Raw genomic sequence first — 19,618 nt, 5'->3', positions numbered from 1 at the left:
CAGGAGTGACTGCAGACCTGAGGTTGTTAGATCTACAATCGTTTAACTCAGATTGTTCTGGTTTCTTCTCTCTGTAGGACGGCCTGTATCCTGGTTGAAGAAAGCAGCATGTTTTTATCTTGTGGTGTTTTTTTATTTAAACCCTAAAATTCATTCACCAGTGAACAGATAAAGTCCTGCCTGTTAGTCAAACCGTGCATCAGCAGGCCAGTAGAACAGACTGGGCAGTAAACTGGGACAGGCTTTTCTTAGCTGTATGGTACGCAGGTTTCTCTGCAGCTGTTTGGAGGTTTAGAAGGATGGGAGACCCACTAACGCCGAAACAATAACAGGAAGTAGATCATCAGCAGCTGCAGGAAGCTGGAGATCAGAGCTGAGGAAAGGTGAAAGGTCATGTCTGCAGAGAAGCCAGCTTCATGGTTCAAACAGCACATCTCATCATTACTGGTTTAAGACGCTCTTCTTCTTCTTCTATGGTGTTTCTAATAAAAGCCGTTTCCATGAAAGATCTGGTAACTGCTGATGGATAAATGGGTGGAAGAGCCTTTAAACTTGGCCTATCAGTGTGATTCTGTGAAGAGAACAGCGCCCCCCTCTGGCTGACTCACAGAAGACAGCATTAGACCAGGTCCAGGTTTATTAGTGAGACTAACATGACAATAACACACACAGAGCTCTTATATTCTCATGAATAGATCCGTTCTGCCGGGTTGCTCCTCCGTCACTCTGAAGACTCGCCTGCAGACTCCAGCTCAGACAGAACGGCTCTGGAACAGAAAAACAGGAATGTCAGAACCATTACAGACTAAGCGGGAAAAACCTGAGGGAGAAACCAGGACAGACGGGCCTGGAGGAGGCCTTCTATCACAGAATCACCTCATTTGAACATAAACATGGTTTAGGTCAACAGCACTACATTACCCACAATCCCTCAGTGTCGCAGAGATAAATTTAACAGCTGATGTTCAACAAAAGAACGTTTCGGTTCTGTAGAGTTAATCTAACCAGAACCAGGTCCAGGCTGTGTAATCCCATCATCTCATCACCTCTGAGATTATTTTAGTCAGTCGTTGGGTAGAGGATGACAGAAATGTCTGCAGAAAGACCTTTATGTTTACAACTGAGGAACTCCTGACTCAAACTTTGATTTTTTAAATATTCAGTTATTTAGAAAGCAGCGCTGTAAAAAATTTACTTTATTTCTTATTTTAGCTGATAAATTCAGACTTCTAAACTCTCAGGCAGGCAGACTGATGCTTTTATCAGGATCACGGTGTAAATATAATCACATTAATAGCAGATCTACAGCGCTGGGTTAAAGTTTGAACGGTGAAATAAAGGAGTGTGAATGCCGATTTGCACCCATGATGCTGATCTCCAGTACTCAGAAAATTTTTTGTATTTTAATACTTCAGCAATTACTATTTTCTCTCTCTCTCTCTCTCTCTCTCTCTCTCTCTCTCTCTCTCCCCTCTCTCTCTCTCCCTTTCTCCCTCTCTCTCTCTCTCTCTCCCCTCTCCCTCTCTCTCTCTCTCTCTCCCCTCTCTCTCCCCTCTCCCTCTCTCTCCCCTCTCTCTCTCCCTCTCCCTCTCCCTCTCTCTCTCTCTCTCTCTCTCTCTCCCTCCCTCTCTCTCTCCCTCCCTCCCCCTCTCTCTCTCTCCCTCTCTCTCTCTCTCTCTCTCTCTGTCTCTTCCTTTTTTTCTTCCCCTTATTTTATTGTTTTTATTTGGTAGTAGTGCTACTTTCTATATTTAGTATTTTAGCACTTCAAACATTAGCCTTATTGTCTATGTTCAGTTGTTGACTGATTTTCTATATTGTTGTTTACTTGCTGCTCTATGTGCCTTTAATTGCCCCCCGTGGACAAATAAAGTTTTTGAATTTGAATTTGAACGACACTCTCAGCCAACAGGACTACATTACCCACAATCCCACAGGACCGTCTGTGATTGGTGGAGGTGAATTTGAGCTGAAGTGACTGTCATGGATAAAGTGGGCAGTAACTGTTGTTCTCTGTGGAGGCCACAGATGGCGCTACAAACCCTCACAGAGCAGAAGAGGAAATAATTCAGCTGTAGTAGACGTTTCAGCCTGCAGAGGGCAGCACCTACGCGCATTTTATCACTGATGGAGGATTTAAACAGTGAGCTCAAATGTGAAGATTTAGACCTAAACTGGTCAACAGGAAGACTAAAGTCAGAGACAGAGGGTTATAATCACAGCCTGTTTATTTATGATGAAATATTCTATCATTATTATTATAAATCTGTATTTGTTCATTTATCTGTTTTCATGTATTTCTCCTTTTTTAATTGTCCAGAATGTTAAAGGATAAAAGATGTTAGAGTTTGATGAGTCAGTGTTAAAGCCGGATTTTTACATAGAACAAAAACCCAAATAAACACTGGCTGGATGTGTTTCAGAAAAATCAAACATGGGTGTTAACCTTCAGAGCTCTCCTCTAGTTAACTCACTCCTCATTCTGAGGCTGATCTGAACCGTGTCCATCAGTCTGAACCGATCCATTCATTCACACACACAGAGGTGTACTACAGACCTGTCTCAGGTTTTTATTCCAGAATCACTGATGAGTGCTCCTCGTCTCCTCACCTCTGTTCCTCCGTCAGCTCAAACTCAGCCAGGGTTCTCCTAGCCAGATCTGGAGTCACAGACAGACAGAAGGCTGCAGACAGCTGAACCAGCTCCACAGCTCTCTGAGAGGAACCCTCGCTGTGACACAGGGACAGGAACTCCTCGAACAGACCCTCGCTGGAGAAAAACACAGTTAGAGATCAATAACAGGCTTCCTCTGTCAGACTGATCCTGTCTGAGGACTACAGACCTGTTAGTGTGAAAGGCTAACTTTACTACCTTCTAATAACAGGATAGAGGAGATCCTCCAGAGAGAGTCCTCTTAAAGAGATTCAGCTAGAGGTGACGTGCTCTCTCTAGTGATAAACTGCTCACTAATAAGAGCTCTGTGACACTGACAGTCTTTAATGAGCAGAGCTGGAGTCTGTTTAGTGCAGAGTAACTCAACCCTGCTTAACCCACAATCTAAGTGGTGAAAAGTGGCAAAAAAGGGTTAAAGTGGCATTGAAAACAAGTTAAAGGTGGCAAAAATAGTCAAAAAACAGCAAAAAAAATAGAAAAAATGAGTGTAAAAGTGACTTAAACAGGCAAAGAGGTAGGAAAAATTGGCAAAAAGCAGCAAAGAGTGGCAAAAATGGGGAAAAGAGAGGCATTTAACAGCAAAAAGCAGCTTAAATGGGCAGAATGTGGCAAGAAAATGGTAAAGAAAGAGAGAAAAAAATCACAAATAGCAAAAAGCAGGATAAAAAAGGCTAACGACTGATAACATGGGCAAATATGGGATAAAAGTGGAAAAATTGCACAAAAGGGCAATGGAAATATACAGAAAAAAAATAAAGGTGGACTATTAAAGCCAACTGTATGTACTAGTGTGTGACACAAACTGATTAATGTGACCTGCACTGGATAATTTCTGAGGTCAAAGTTTGACTTTTTAAGGTTTTCTGAGGAATAATATTTCAGATTAAGACATTAAAGAGCCACATGCTGAGTATCACTGGTTCAGTGTTTATCACATTCTCAGATTAACGTCTCTGCCTCTCCATTCATGGACTCTGTTAGTCCTGGTCTGGTGAGACTCACGCTGGGACTCTGTTGTTGGACTTGAAGAGCTGCAGCATCTCCCTGCAGAGACAAACAGAGAGGAGAGGTCGGACACGTGTGAGCATTGGAGGAGTCAGACTTTAAAAGCATCTGAAGCATTTTCACAGGGACTAGAAGGACCTGTAGACCTCTGATCATTTCTGAATCACCTCCTGACATCAGTGTTTGGTGCTTTTACGCTGGTTAAGTGAAGTTTATCATGTATTCAACTTTACAGACATTTATGAAGGAGAACATCTCTTCATCGACCCTGCTGGTAATGTCTGAGGCAGTGAGACGTCTCCTCTCATCATCTGTTTGAAGTTTTCTGCAGTTAAAGCTGATCTTCTTCTGTGCTCTGGATCATTATGATTCACTGATAGATCGGCTGTTTGCAGCCGAACCGCTGAACGTTGGACAACGTTTACCCAAACTGACAGAGAAATAATCCTGATATAAGATCAGATATCAGTGAAGAGGAGCTGTAGGAGGCAGAGCAGAAGGGCCTTTTCAGAGAGATGTTGGCCTGAAAAGTTCAGTTTTAATGAATAAATCAAGTAAAATAAAGCCAACATTAGCTGGAATTACCTGATAGAAAATCCCTGTACTGGCCCATTCCTGACTGTGCACCTCTGTGAGCTGAAATAAAGGCAGGAGTTTACCCTGGAATCTTTACTCCACAATGACAGACATGGAGGATTCACATGGGATTAAAAACTCAGACATCCTGCACAGTTATTATAATAACAACAGGTCCACAGGTAGTCCTAGTCCTGTGAGAACAGAGCTCTGGTCCAGTCCTGTCCCCCTTACCAGGCCTGTTGAGTCCTGTTGGCTCTCAGCAGCAGAGAGGTGACGTGTGAGAGGGAGGAGGGGGTCCACTCCAGGCCGGACCTCCCTCTATTTTCAAACACTCCTTTAACATCCAGAGCACACGCTGCAAACGAGTCCTGGACCTGCAGACATAGAGACATGGACTCTTCATCACTGCTGACCATGAGGAGACGATGAAGACTCCACTCCTCTCTTTACTGACCTCAGGACTGTGGTGGTCTCTGGCCATCAGGGCCAGCAGCTCCTCCACCAGCTCAGACTTGTTATCATGGCCCAGAGAGCGGATGTCTGCAGGACAGAGGAGTACAGAGTCACACCTCAGCTTTAACACCATCACAGGCAGGGATCAGGTCTACAGGCCGCTGTATGCTCCACCACAGAGAACCTCTGTAGAGATCTATAGAGGTCTGGGACGTCCCAGGACCTTCTGACAGGAACACATTAGACCTCTATGTCTCCTATGATTGGTTCTGTCATGTCTGTGGCACTGACCAATGGGAGCACAGAGCTCCCTCCAGGATGAACCAGAGGAGAGTTAGTGGGGGTCTGACCCAGAGGTCTCAGCCTTCATGGAGAGCACTGGTACAGTGGTATTTAGATGATGGACCTCCAAGACCAGTTCAGACCGAGCATCGACTAAATCTGCACCAAGAGTTCTGACTTAACATGACATGTTCCTTTACAAAACCACCAAAAATTATCCAAAATTTCAGAGAAAATGTTAAAATCCTAGCCTTCCTGTTGCCTGTAAAATAGCAGCATTGGTCTCCTGTTACATCACCTTTCCAGATAGAGGGCAGGAGATCCAGACGGCTGTCGGTGTCCAGAGCCTGCAGCAGGTCCCTCAGTCCCTGAATGCTTGGGTAATACAGCTGGAAACAGAAAAAAACTTCAGTTCTTCATTTAAATATTGGCTTTTTAGAGAATCAGCCAGACAGAGGAAGAGTTTAAGGACCCGTCAGTACTGAGGATCTACGGTTTTACCCCAGACTGAGGGGTCCACAATCCTCTGACCTCTGATCCAACACAGTCTGCCATGGTAGACGACTTAGATACACCAGTTTAACACCAGTTTAATACCAGTTTAACGTAGTGTTGTATCTGGTATAATCTGAAGGTGTCCTGTGGTGAGCTCATGTGTGCTGCAGGTTAAGGGTTGGACCTCCTGATCTACTGACCGAGGGGACCAGGCGTCTGTACCACTTCATCACCACGTCGATGTGCTCCATCATACACAGCAGGCTGAAGAAGCGGCCGCTGCAGAGGAGAGAGAGAGCTTCAGTTACCAGAACAATCCAGAACTCATCCTCATTTAACCCCAGCAGCAGATCCACTTACTAGTAAAGCGTCTGACTGAAGGGGTTAGCCAGAAACCTCCAGTTGTCCCCCACTTCTAACAGACTCTGGACCTTATAGGCCAGCTCCATATCTTTGATATCCAAGCACTGCCAGAGAGGAGAGGAGACCAGGTTAGACCTGCAGAACGCTTATTCAGTCATTATGATGGAGAGATCAGAGAACATCAGAGAAACTAGAGAACATCAGAGAAACCAGAGAACATCAGAGAACATCAGAGAACATCAGAGAAACCAGAGAACATCAGAGAAACTAGAGAACATCAGAGAAACCAGAGAACATCAGAGAACATCAGAGAACATCAGAGAAACCAGAGAACATCAGAGAACATCAGAGAACATCAGAGAAACCAGAGAACATCAGAGAAACCAGAGAACATCAGAGAAACTAGAGAACATCAGAGAAACCAGAGAACATCAGAGAACATCAGAGAACATCAGAGAAACCAGAGAACATCAGAGAAACCAGAGAACATCAGAGAAACCAGAGAACGTCAGAGAACGTCAGAGAAACCAGAGAACATCAGAGAACATCAGAGAACATCAGAGAAACCAGAGAACACCAGAGAACATCAGAGAACACCAGAGAACATCAGAGAACATCAGAGAACATCAGAGAACATCAGAGAACACCAGAGAAACCAGAGAACATCAGAGAAACCAGAGAACACCAGAGAACATCAGAGAAACCAGAGAACACCAGAGAACATCAGAGAACACCAGAGAACATCAGAGAACATCAGAGAACATCAGAGAACATGAGAGAACACCAGAGAAACCAGAGAACATCAGAGAAACCAGAGAACATCAGAGAAACCAGAGAACGTCAGAGAACGTCAGAGAAACCAGAGAACATCAGAGAACATCAGAGAACATCAGAGAAACCAGAGAACACCAGAGAACATCAGAGAACACCAGAGAACATCAGAGAACACCAGAGAACATCAGAGAACATCAGAGAACATCAGAGAACATCAGAGAACATCAGAGAACACCAGAGAAACCAGAGAACATCAGAGAAACCAGAGAACACCAGAGAACATCAGAGAAACCAGAGAACACCAGAGAACATCAGAGAACACCAGAGAACATCAGAGAACATCAGAGAACATCAGAGAACATCAGAGAACACCAGAGAAACCAGAGAACATCAGAGAAACCAGAGAACACCAGAGAACATCAGAGAAACCAGAGAACACCAGAGAACATCAGAGAACATCAGAGAACATCAGAGAACATCAGAGAAACCAGAGAACATCAGAGAAACCAGAGAACACCAGAGAACATCAGAGAAACCAGAGAACACCAGAGAACATCAGAGAAACCAGAGAACATCAGAGAAACCAGAGAACACCAGAGAACATCAGAAAAACCAGAGAACATCAGAGAAACCAGAGAACACCAGAGAAACCAGAGAACATCAGAGAAACCAGAGAACACCAGAGAACATCAGAGAAACCAGAGAACATCAGAGAAACCAGAGAACACCAGAGAACATCAGAGAACATCAGAGAAACCAGAGAACATCAGAGAAACCAGAGAACATCAGAGAAACCAGAGAACGTCAGAGAATGTCAGAGAAACCAGAGAACATCAGAGAACATCAGAGAACATCAGAGAAACCAGAGAACACCAGAGAACATCAGAGAACACCAGAGAACATCAGAGAACATCAGAGAACATCAGAGAACATCAGAGAACACCAGAGAAACCAGAGACCATCAGAGAACCCCGCGAACACCCGAGAACATCAGAGAAAACAGATAACAACACATAACATCAGAGAACACCAGAGAACATCAGAGAACATCAGAGAACATCAGAGAACATCAGAGAACACCAGAGAAACCAGAGAACATCAGAGAAACCAGAGAACACCAGAGAACATCAGAGAAACCAGAGAACGTCAGAGAACGTCAGAGAAACCAGAGAACATCAGAGAACATCAGAGAACATCAGAGAAACCAGAGAACACCAGAGAACATCAGAGAACACCAGAGAACATCAGAGAACACCAGAGAACATCAGAGAACACCAGAGAACACCAGAGAACATCAGAGAACATCAGAGAACACCAGAGAAACCAGAGAACATCAGAGAAACCAGAGAACACCAGAGAACATCAGAGAAACCAGAGAACACCAGAGAACATCAGAGAACATCAGAGAACATCAGAGAACATCAGAGAACATCAGAGAAACCAGAGAACATCAGAGAAACCAGAGAACACCAGAGAACATCAGAGAAACCAGAGAACACCAGAGAACATCAGAGAAACCAGAGAACATCAGAGAAACCAGAGAACACCAGAGAACATCAGAAAAACCAGAGAACATCAGAGAAACCAGAGAACACCAGAGAACACCAGAGAACATCAGAGAACATCAGAGAACACCAGAGAACTTCAGAGAACACCAGAGAACTTCAGAGAACACCAGAGAACACCAGAGAACACCAGAGAACTTCAGAGAACACCAGAGAACACCAGAGAACTTCAGAGAACACCAGAGAACATCAGAGAACTTCAGAGAACACCAGAGAACTTCAGAGAACACCAGAGAACTTCAGAGAACACCAGAGAACACCAGAGAACTTCAGAGAACACCAGAGAACACCAGAGAACTTCAGAGAACATCAGAGAACATCAGAGAACATCAGAGAAACCAGAGAACACCAGAGAACATCAGAGAAACCAGAGAACACCAGAGAACATCAGAGAACATCAGAGAACATCAGAGAAACCAGAGAACATCAGAGAACATCAGAGAACATCAGAGAAACCAGAGAACATCAGAGAACATCAGAGAACATCAGAGAACATCAGAGAAAACCAGAGAACATCAGAGAACATCAGAGAACATCAGAGAACATCAGAGAAACCAGAGAACATCAGAGAACATCAGAGAACATCAGAGAAACCAGAGAACATCAGAGAACATCAGAGAACATCAGAGAAACCAGAGAACACCAGAGAACATCAGAGAAACCAGAGAAACCAGAGAACATCAGAGAACATCAGAGAACATCAGAGAAACCAGAGAACATCAGAGAACATCAGAGAACATCAGAGAACATCAGAGAACACCAGAGAACACCAGAGAACACCAGCCGGACCAGGATCTGAGTCTGCTAGCTGGACGCTAATGGATCAGAGCTTCATCACTACAACCAGGAAACAGTCTGGATTTTTCAGATTAACATCAAATGAAACTAAAAATGAATATCTGAGGGGTCAAAGTTCAGCAAATCAAAAACAAAGAAATAAAAATACTCACTATTCTCATGGAGTTCATGAAGAAAAACGCTGTTAGGAGAAAGAGACAGGGTTAGGATCCACAGATTAAATCTGATTTATAATCTGATTAAACACTGCTCTGATTATAATCTGATTAAACACTGGTCTGATTATAATCTGATTAAACACTGGTCTGATTATAATCTGATTAAACACTGGTCTGATTATAATCTGATTAAACACTGGTCTGATTATAATCTGATTAAACACTGGTCTGATTATAATCTGATTAAACACTGGTCTGATTTATAATCTGGTTAAATCTGGTCTGATTTATAATCTGGTTAATTCTGGTCTGATTTATAATCTGGTTAAATCTGGTCTGATTATAATCTGATTAAACACTGGTCTGATTTATAATCTGGTTAAATCTGGTCTGATTTATAATCTGGTTAAATCTGGTCTGATTATAATCTGATTAAACACTGCTCTGATTATAATCTGATTAAACACTGGTCTGATTTATAATCTGGTTAAATCTGGTCTGATTATAATCTGATTAAACACTGGTCTGATTTATAATCTGATTAAACACTGGTCTGATTATAATCTGATTAAACACTGGTCTGATTATAATCTGATTAAACACTGGTCTGATTTATAATCTGGTCAAATCTGGTCTGATTATAATCTGATTAAACACTGGTCTGATTTATAATCTGATTAAACACTGCTCTGATTATAATCTGATTAAACACTGGTGTGATTATAATCTGATTAAACACTGGTCTGATTTATAATCTGGTTAAATCTGGTCTGATTTATAATCTGGTTAAATCTGGTCTGATTTATAATCTGGTTAAATCTGGTCTGATTTATAATCTGGTTAAATCTGGTCTGATTATAATCTGATTAAACACTGGTCTGATTTATAATCTGATTAAACACTGCTCCAATTATAATCTGATTAAACACTGGTCTGATTATAATCTGATTAAACACTGGTCTGATTTATAATCTGGTTAAATCTGGTCTGATTTATAATCTGGTTAAATCTGGTCTGATTATAATCTGATTAAACACTGGTCTGATTTATAATCTGATTAAACACTGCTCCAATTATAATCTGATTAAACACTGGTCTGATTATAATCTGATTAAACACTGGTCTGATTTATAATCTGGTTAAATCTGGTCTGATTTATAATCTGGTTAAATCTGGTCTGATTTATAATCTGGTTAAATCTGGTCTGATTATAATCTGGTTAAATCTGGTCTGATTATAATCTGATTAAACACTGCTCTGATTATAATCTGATTAAACACTGGTCTGATTTATAATCTGGTTAAATCTGGTCTGATTATAATCTGATTAAACACTGGTCTGATTATAATCTGATTAAACACTGGTCTGATTTATAATCTGGTTAAATCTGGTCTGATTTATAATCTGGTTAAATCTGGTCTGATTATAATCTGATTAAACACTGGTCTGATTTATAATCTGATTAAACACTGCTCCAATTATAATCTGATTAAACACTGGTCTGATTATAATCTGATTAAACACTGGTCTGATTTATAATCTGGTTAAATCTGGTCTGATTTATAATCTGGTTAAATCTGGTCTGATTTATAATCTGGTTAAATCTGGTCTGATTATAATCTGGTTAAATCTGGTCTGATTATAATCTGATTAAACACTGCTCTGATTATAATCTGATTAAACACTGGTCTGATTTATAATCTGGTTAAATCTGGTCTGATTATAATCTGATTAAACACTGCTCTGATTATAATCTGATTAAACACTGGTCTGATTTATAATCTGGTTAAATCTGGTCTGATTATAATCTGATTAAACACTGGTCTGATTTATAATCTGATTAAACACTGCTCCAATTATAATCTGATTAAACACTGGTCTGATTATAATCTGATTAAACACTGGTCTGATTTATAATCTGGTTAAATCTGGTCTGATTTATAATCTGGTTAAATCTGGTCTGATTTATAATCTGGTTAAATCTGGTCTGATTATAATCTGGTTAAATCTGGTCTGATTATAATCTGATTAAACACTGCTCTGATTATAATCTGATTAAACACTGGTCTGATTTATAATCTGGTTAAATCTGGTCTGATTATAATCTGATTAAACACTGCTCTGATTATAATCTGATTAAACACTGGTCTGATTTATAATCTGGTTAAATCTGGTCTGATTATAATCTGATTAAACACTGGTCTGATTTATAATCTGATTAAACACTGGTCTGATTATAATCTGATTAAACACTGGTCTGATTATAATCTGATTAAACACTGGTCTGATTTATAATCTGGTCAAATCTGGTCTGATTATAATCTGATTAAACACTGGTCTGATTTATAATCTGATTAAACACTGCTCTGATTATAATCTGATTAAACACTGGTCTGATTATAATCTGATTAAACACTGGTCTGATTTATAATCTGGTTAAATCTGGTCTGATTTATAATCTGGTTAAATCTGGTCTGATTTATAATCTGGTTAAATCTGGTCTGATTTATAATCTGGTTAAATCTGGTCTGATTTATAATCTGGTTAAATCTGGTCTGATTTATAATCTGGTTAAATCTGGTCTGATGAGTGATGCGTAGAGAATAGAGGATCTACTGGTCGTGAGCAGAGATGTTCTACACGGAGGGAGCTTCAGGTAAAGGTGTTGATGAACCGCCATGGTAATCTCAGTCATGTGACCTGCTGCTCTAACATCCTGATAGCGCTCCTCTACATCTCAGACTGTTCCTGCCTCTCGTGATCAGGAGCTAACGCTTTCAGCTTCAATAATCCGTCTCAGTCTGATAATCCTCAGAATAAAATAATCTCAACCATGACCTACCGTCATCAGGGTCCTGGCAGGTGAAGCTGCTTCCTGCCAGCTCTGACATCACTTCCTGGAAAAGCTCAATGTTGGCCTGGCGAGAAGCTGGAGAGAAAACCAAACCGGTTAAAATAATACTGGGAGATATTAAGGTTTCCTGTGCTCTAGCGCCTCCTGAAGGTATCTGAGTGTAACTGCAGAGTTTAACAGAGTTCATCTAAGGCGATTCACCTCATTCTGTTTTCAGTTAAAGGTCCAGAGTCTAAATTAACCCAGAAGATTTATCTGAGCAAACCTGGTAAAATGAAACCTAACATTTAGAAGAACTCATCTAAGATTATAAAACATCTAAACGTGTACCTCCTTTGAAAAAGATGGCCAGGATGTGGTCAAAGGAGGCCAGGCTGGGGGCTGAGGACACAGAAACAGACAGAGGAGGTGTAAATAGAGGACCATCACCCTCCACAGACAGGTACACACAGGTAGACCTTAACGTGATTACCGATCCTCAAAGCCTTCATCTCATTCAGCGTGTGCAGAGACTGAGCTCTGGCCAAAGAGCCGCAGCGTTTCAGAGCTTTGAGGACACTGTTGAATGTCAGCAGGGTGGGCTGGACCTTCTGCTGGTTCATCTGCTTCAGAAGCTCCTAGAACATGGACGCCGATGTTAGAGTCACAACAGTTAGACAGCAGGACAGTTGATGATATTAACCTTTTATCTCCAAATCACTGCATTTCAGAGATTTAAAAAAAACTCTACATTAAACACTGAACTATCAAAGTCTGAATTATGGCACTTTCATTAGTCAAAAAACCCTAAACAGACGTAAAAGAGACCAACAACACTGATCCATGAAGAACAAACACAACCAGATAAAATAGAGACAGAAGGTTTCCTCAGATACAGGTAGAGGGGCTCAAAGGACAAAAGGTTGGGAACCAAATGTGACCAATTTTTCTAAAGATATACTTCAAGGGATTTCTGTGCCTTTATTTATAGAGGAGGACAGAGGACAGAGCCAGAATCAGGGACAAGAGAGCATGGGAAAGACATGCAGAATAGCAGCCAGGCCAGAACAGAAATATTAAATCTCTCTCTCCTCTCTTCAGAACTGGTCTAACCCTCTGAAGCGTGGACTGACTTGTTTAAAGGGACTTACCGTGATGACCTCCCATTTCTCGTTGTATTTGTCTCTGACCTCTGGAGCTGCTGAGATCAGGGCGTTGAAGATGTGGACATCAGCTGCAGAGAGAAGGTGGACCTCAGGTTTATCAGGTGAGAAGGATGTTAACATTTACACTGAAGTTCATGGAGACTGGTGTTCCCTTAAAACTGTCCTCTGGAGACCTCTAGTGGAGACATCAGATTAAACCTGTCTCACCTGTCTCTCTCCTCTCACCTGTCAGTCTGTCGTTCAGCAGGTCTGTGTACGAACTGAAGGCCTTAGCATAGGCTCCATGCTGGGGAGAGACAAACACAGGTACCAGCTTAACCATGACACCGTCACTACCTGATGATGCAGCGAGCATCAGCTGGTTCCTACCTTCACCATGCCTCTGATCAGAGCAGAGTAACAGCGCGTGTCTCTCTCTGGGAGGAGGTTGAAGATCCTCTCTGCGTTGTTGTTCTCTTTCCACTCTGACGTCAGGAGGTCCGACGCCCGGCGGGCTCTGCTCCTAGTCCTCTTCACAACCTCAGCCCCCTCCTGAAGAACACCGAGAAGCAGAACTAAGGTCACATCCATGCTGGTAAGGTCTACCTTCAGCTCTCTTTGTGTGACTCACCATGTCCTCTGGCTCTGGCTCTGGCTCTGGCTCTGGCTCCTCTGCAGGATCTCTGTCACAGTAGAGACAGACCAGGTCTAGAAGGTCATGGGTCGCTTCTATGGACACTGAAGCACCTGAAGAAAAGCAGAAGAGAGGCTGATGTTGAAACAGGATCAGAGAAACTCCCTGTGGTTCTTGGTGAGTCTGAGTTCTCACCAGCCTGCAGGAGCTGGTCGTACATGTCCACGGCAGCTTTCACTCTCCTCAGGCTGATCCTCTCCTTCAGAGCTTCCTCGCTCACTTCATCCAGGAGCGGAGACACCGACGCTGGCATCAGACACTGCAGCACAGAGGTCACATAAAAGCTATGGATGCAGGTCCACCAGGGACCCCCATTTTTACAGACACACCTTAGACCCACTGAAACCAGCTCCCTGATCCACTTTAAAGTCCAGAACCTCTGTCCTGGACAAGCTCCTCTACCTGATGCACAGATGAACCTCTAAGGCTGATCTTTAGTTCTACTGCAGCTCTATCAGCAGTCTGGTAGCTCACAGTAAATCTGACGTCCTGACATCATGGCTGAAAACCGAATCTAGAAAATAAAAGCTAGTTTCTGGATCCAGTCTGCTCTGCGCATGTCTGCGGATGTTCTTACGGGTACATGAGGCTCTGCGAAGTCTTCAGAGAAGAACCGAGGGTTACTGTCGATGAAGTATTTGGCCGCTGATCGCCCAGACTCCAGAGAGAGAGTGAACAGTTTCTAGAGAGACAGAGAGATCCATCAGTCAGACAGCCTATCAAACCGATACCAATGAAATTCATCATAACAGATCTTCAGCTGTGCTATCCTGACACTAAACAGTTTTTTTATCAAAAAGGAAAATTACACTTTTTATCAGGAGGGCCTGTGCATATCTGTAGGAGGGCATTTATAGTCCTGAAGAGTGTGACGTGGGCCGTAAGACCTGAAAATGGAACAAAACTCCAAAAACCATGACTGGTTCATAATGAAGTCTGTTTCTGGGGTTACATTATGAAACAAACATTTATGAATTTTACGACATTATGGAGAGAGCCAGTATTTTATGGATTAACCTGCTGATGCCAAGGTTAGAAGAGTTTGGGGGTTTTTCATTAGTTTTTATTTATTTCGTTTTTACCTTTTCTTTGACACTTCAGTTAAGATTTCATCTGTTTTTCCTGCTCAGTTGCTAGTTTGGTTTAGTTTTAATTTCCAAAAATGCTTTGTTTTAGTTCTGTTTTTAGTAGATTTACTGTTTGTTTGAGCTTTTTTTTGGTGATATGCAGGGCAGAGACCCAAAAGGGCTCTTCACTTTTCATTTCATTTATGTAATTTTGATGTTTTTATTCAACTTAAGACCAAAACCAACCATCATGAGACGTCTTCTCCAATCAAATCAGTGGTTTTACTCTCTCCAGTCGTGGGCGTTCATGTCAGTCTGCTGCTGTCAAAGACTAGACCTGAGGACATTCAGCCTTTTATTTGGTTCTAGTTCCTTTTCTAATCACAGAAGGAGGTTTTATTTAGTTTGATGTTCATTTTGAAATCTTAGTTTTTATTTAGTTTCAGTTATCTAAAGTGATTTTCACATTTTAGTTATTTAGTTAGTTTTCGTTAGCTGTGATAACCTTAGTAAATGCTCCACAATAGTGCCTAGTAATAACACTCTATACTAAAGTAATTAGCACATTAACCCATTAATTATCGACTCACTCTATAAAATAATAAAACTATTAAGTTAGGAGAAAAATATGTTTGCTTCATAATAATGTAAACGTAAAATAATAATGTAACAGCAGCACTAAGTTACCTTCTTGTCCTCCATGGACAAACATAAACACAACAATAATGATTAAATCTTATTAAGTTTGATAAAGACATAAATCAGGCAGAGAGGCTGTGAAAATATCAGATTCTCCCAGAAAAAAAAAAAAGTTTAAGGCTTTTTATGGCCTTAAATAAAAAAAAAAAAAAATTCAAGACTGTTCCAGGATCTGCAGGAATCCTGATTCTTTAACCTGAAATTTGAGTGAAAACCCCTCAGATTAAATAAGACAGAAGGGTTTTAATCTCTAATTCACTGTCAGAATTAATCCTGATAATCTGGGATACCACTGATCACATGAAGAACAGGATCCATTTCTACATTTCTATGAAGTCGTTCTTTCTGTTGTATTAAATGTCTGTGATCAATAATACTGCAGCTGATCAGTTAGTGATCAATAATACTGCAGCTGATCAGTTAGTGATCAATAATACTGCGGCTGATCAGTTAGTGATCAATAATCAGATCTATCCTGATACTGAAGGCCAGGCTGTGACTGTGGATCAGCTGGTCTAGAGTTAACACTGAGGTAGAACATTAGAGGTTCTGGACTCACAGACTCTGTGGAGGTCTTTGGAGAGAGGTAGGGGTCATCCTGGAACTGGTGTGGATACGCTGTAGGATCCTGGAGGGACAGAGAACAGCTGAAACATCCATGCTGAAGAATCAACCTTCAAACATCATCTACAGAGGAGGCGGAGCTCTCACCCTGCTGACGGTCGCTGCCAACGCCTCCAGAACCGCCTCCTTACCCCTGTTAATGAAAGATCACAGTAATGACCAGAGTGGTGTCTGGGTTTACTCCTGTTATTAGGGGACACGTACCAGGTCTTTCTCTGAGGGATGACGATGGTCTCTGTAGACTCTGGAACACGAGGGAACGTTTAGAACATTAGAACAGCTCTGAAACATCAGCGTTAACATCAGTGTGGTCCAATCTAACAGCAGCAGCAGAACTCTCCTGAAAATATCAGAATGATCTAGGGATGTACCGATAAATCAGAGACTCATTTTAGCTGATGCTGATGTTTAAATGGAGTTCAGACCTAAAACCTCCTCCTAACAGACTCTGATGATGAATAAAGACAAAGACTTTAGCTGATGAGGGTCCAGAATAAAACCACCCTGACTACGTTAACAGCTGATTCAGGCAGACTTTAGCAGATAAACACAGGTGGTAAAATCAGCAGAAATAATCAGAAGTGTCATTAACATTATGATGTCAATAATACCGTACATCCCCAGAATGATCATCTGTTTAATATTCAGACATGATTCTCAGTCTTTTCTTCTGTCAGATGTTTAGCTTTAAGGCAGAAACGTTGGTATTACATCTCTAAAGTCTAAATTATTACCTGGAATAGTTTCTGCAGCCGGCTGTCGCAGAGGTGAAGTCTGGGTAAAAGTCCTGGAAATAAAAATATGAAATCATCACCACAGATCACTGATTAAATGAATGTGAGAGTGCTTTAATGAGGTCCTCTCCTGTCCGATGGTTATTTTTGAGCTGAGTAATGGTGTTCCGTCTTCCTCAGATCTAATAAAGCTCATTCACTTCTAGAAATCTTTATTAAGTCTCAGTCGGTAAATAAAGCTCCACTACAGATTCAGAAATCTGCTGCAGGGATTTGACCAAACACAAACCAAAGCTCCCCAGCCACCCTGATCCTCTCCTCCTCCTCTGGTCAGCCATACAACACAGAACTGATTTTAAGATTATTTTACTAACCTTCAAAGAACCACAGGGTCTGGCTCCCTCTGATATCTCTGAACTTTCAGCTCCTTATTCCCAGAATCCTCCTTAAAGACCCCTAACAGGCCTTTCAGACCGGCTGGGCTCCGTGCTGGTTCCAGTTCCTGAACCTAAATTTAAACCGGCCGGTGTGTTCAAACCGGGAAAAAGCTGGTTCTGAACCTGAAAATTTGGTTCTCAGCTTGAACCAAAAACAGTTGGTTCTTTCTTGGGAACTGTGACATCATCGGTGGGCGTGTCACATTCTAGGTTGTGAAGACGAGCAGGAAATGAAGTAAAAGTGGTCTGCTGGGGAGACTACATGTTTGTTGTGATCTGACAGAACTCCAGGTGAAGCTGCAGAGTGGAACGAGGAAGAGGAAGTGATACATGTCCATCCTGTCCTCCCAGTTTGGTTCTGCTTAAACTGGTGTGAACACGGGCTGGTTCACCAGAAAGCACCAAGGTTCTGAGTCTACCGAACGGAACCAGAACCAGAGCCAGAGCCAGATCCGTGTCTGTCTGAAAACACCCTAAGAGCCCCTCCATCTGCTGGTCCCAGCTCCGGACTGGGATCCAAAGGTGACCCTGAATTCTGCCCCCTGCTGGACTCTTGGTGGATTACTTACACTGACTCCTGCTGTTCGACAGCAGCAGACCACAAAACCTCAGAACTATGTCAAAGACTAAATCTGTTTTATCTTCAAAGGCACAGAGACGATTTCAAAATCTTCATTCCTTCACCTTTTTACACAAACCCTGGACAGGCTGCAGGACTCTGCTACCAGGATGAACCAGGATGAACCAGGACAAGAACCAGAGCTCATCACTGTTTCAGCATTTTTACACTGGCTGCCGGGTTCAAGGGTCCATTTAAGGTTTTACTGATGCTCTCAACAGTCCGTCCCAGGTACCTGGGTCCAGGTCTCTGCCTGGACCAGCCTTTAACTACATGGACATTCAGATCCTGGGTCCAGGTCTCTACCTGGACCAGCCTTTAACTACATGGACATTCAGATCCTGGGTCCAGGTCTCTGCCTGGACCAGCCTTTAACTACATGGACATTCAGATCCTGGGTCCAGGTCTCTACCTGGACCAGCCTTTAACTACATGGACATTCAGATCCTGGGTCCAGGTCTCTACCTGGACCGGAAGCTGCAGTAAGGGGGGCAGAGCGGTCCCAGTCCGGGTGCAGTAATGTCATCTGTCGGGGTAGGGTCACTGAGGGTCTGAGGTGAACGGTGTGTAGCTGTGACCTCCTGTGTAATGATGCTACCTCTGCAGTCCTGATAAACAGACTAGAATAAGCGCGTTAACTAGAGATTAACTAGAGATTAACTAGTATTCTGGTTAAAGATCACATCTACGTCACTAGTCTTACCTGTTAACCTTCAGCTGAGCAGAGTTTCTGGGTAAAAATCCTCCTTTTCTCAGGAGAATTCGGCCTACGTGCCTACAGGGCGCCGCCATGTTGTACCACGCTGAGGATTCTGGGAGGGAGGAACCATGTGTGTTGAGAAGAGGGGGTAGGGTTTAAAACGTTTCTTTGATTGGCTATTTTTTAGATTTATTCACAACTTAAAGAAGCCAGGGTCAAATAAAAAACATAATGTATTTATATTTGTTGAATATGGCGATAGTTTAGCTTTTCCTTCTTCTTATGGGTTTCTCTGACCCCCCTGTGATCCGGATCCTGGTTCAGCAGTCCCACGTGTGTTCCTGGAGCAGCTCCGTCCTGGTGTTACATGTGGTTCAGCTTCAAACCATGAATTTATAGAATTTAACATTACAATAGTCCGTTTTTCTGTCAGCCATGCTGTTCGGTAAGGAGGTGCCATGGCGCCGACTGGAGGGGATGTCGTTCGGGATGTACTCCTCCGAGGAGATCCGGTAAGAGACGGAAGATCCAGATCCAGATCAGGTCTGAGGACCAGACTAGAGCAACAGGATGGCTGTTTACTGTAGAGAGAGAGGGTTTTAATTCTATTAATGTCGGACTGGTTTATTCTATAATGTTAGACTGGTTATATATATATAAATATATATATATATATATATATATATATATATATATATATATATATATATATATATGTGTGTGTGTGTGTGTGTGTGTGTGTGTGTGTGTATATATATATATATATATATATATATATATATATACATATATGCGTGTGTGTGTGTGCGTGTGAATATATATATATATATATATACACATGTGTGTGTATACAGTGCTTAACAAATGTCTTAGCCCACCCTAACCCTAACCACAGTCAGGTTTCTGCCACAGCTGCCCTAC

At 42.0% G+C, this 19,618-nt stretch overlaps 2 protein-coding genes across 2 annotated transcripts in view; one reads left to right on the top strand and one right to left on the bottom strand.

Annotated features, from left to right (window-relative positions):
- Positions 1 to 623: 623 nt before the first annotated feature.
- ptcd3 (pentatricopeptide repeat domain 3) lies at positions 624 to 18,888 on the bottom strand. Its single transcript, XM_041797674.1, has 23 exons — positions 18,701 to 18,888; positions 16,942 to 16,994; positions 16,412 to 16,451; positions 16,295 to 16,340; positions 16,143 to 16,211; positions 14,395 to 14,499; positions 13,953 to 14,076; positions 13,755 to 13,870; positions 13,514 to 13,675; positions 13,370 to 13,430; positions 13,130 to 13,212; positions 12,472 to 12,616; positions 12,330 to 12,380; positions 11,988 to 12,074; positions 9,140 to 9,168; positions 5,848 to 5,954; positions 5,688 to 5,766; positions 5,291 to 5,381; positions 4,712 to 4,797; positions 4,489 to 4,631; positions 3,676 to 3,717; positions 2,611 to 2,769; positions 624 to 767 (listed from the first exon to the last, which is right to left on the bottom strand). Exons 1-23 carry the CDS (start codon positions 18,787 to 18,789, stop codon positions 722 to 724), a joined length of 2,013 nt encoding a protein of 670 aa, XP_041653608.1. The 5' UTR covers positions 18,790 to 18,888; the 3' UTR covers positions 624 to 721.
- Positions 18,889 to 19,021: 133 nt separating this feature from the next.
- polr1a (RNA polymerase I subunit A) overlaps positions 19,022 to 19,618 on the top strand; it is a gene marked incomplete at its 3' end in the record, with an annotated part of 28,093 nt that continues 27,496 nt past the window's right edge. Inside the window, exon 1 of the mRNA XM_041797392.1 lies at positions 19,022 to 19,209. Within this exon, the coding sequence (XP_041653326.1) occupies positions 19,133 to 19,209 (77 nt within the window). The remainder of the gene's footprint in view (positions 19,210 to 19,618) is intronic.

Source organism: Cheilinus undulatus, linkage group 10 (assembly GCF_018320785.1).
Source record: "Cheilinus undulatus linkage group 10, ASM1832078v1, whole genome shotgun sequence".
NCBI classification, from domain to species: domain Eukaryota; kingdom Metazoa; phylum Chordata; class Actinopteri; order Labriformes; family Labridae; genus Cheilinus; species Cheilinus undulatus.
This window is presented reverse-complemented; position numbering and strand designations above follow the sequence as displayed.

Coding starts and splice junctions, on each gene's coding strand:
- ptcd3 (XM_041797674.1), bottom strand. CDS start 18,789: ATGGCGGCGCCCTGTAGGCACGTAGGCCGAATTCTCCTGAGAAAAGGA. Junction 9,169..11,987: donor CTGCCAGGACCCTGATGACG/GTAGGTCATGGT, acceptor TTCTCCTAACAG/CGTTTTTCTTCATGAACTCC. Junction 5,955..9,139: donor TCATGAACTCCATGAGAATA/GTGAGTATTTTT, acceptor CCTCTCTGGCAG/TGCTTGGATATCAAAGATAT.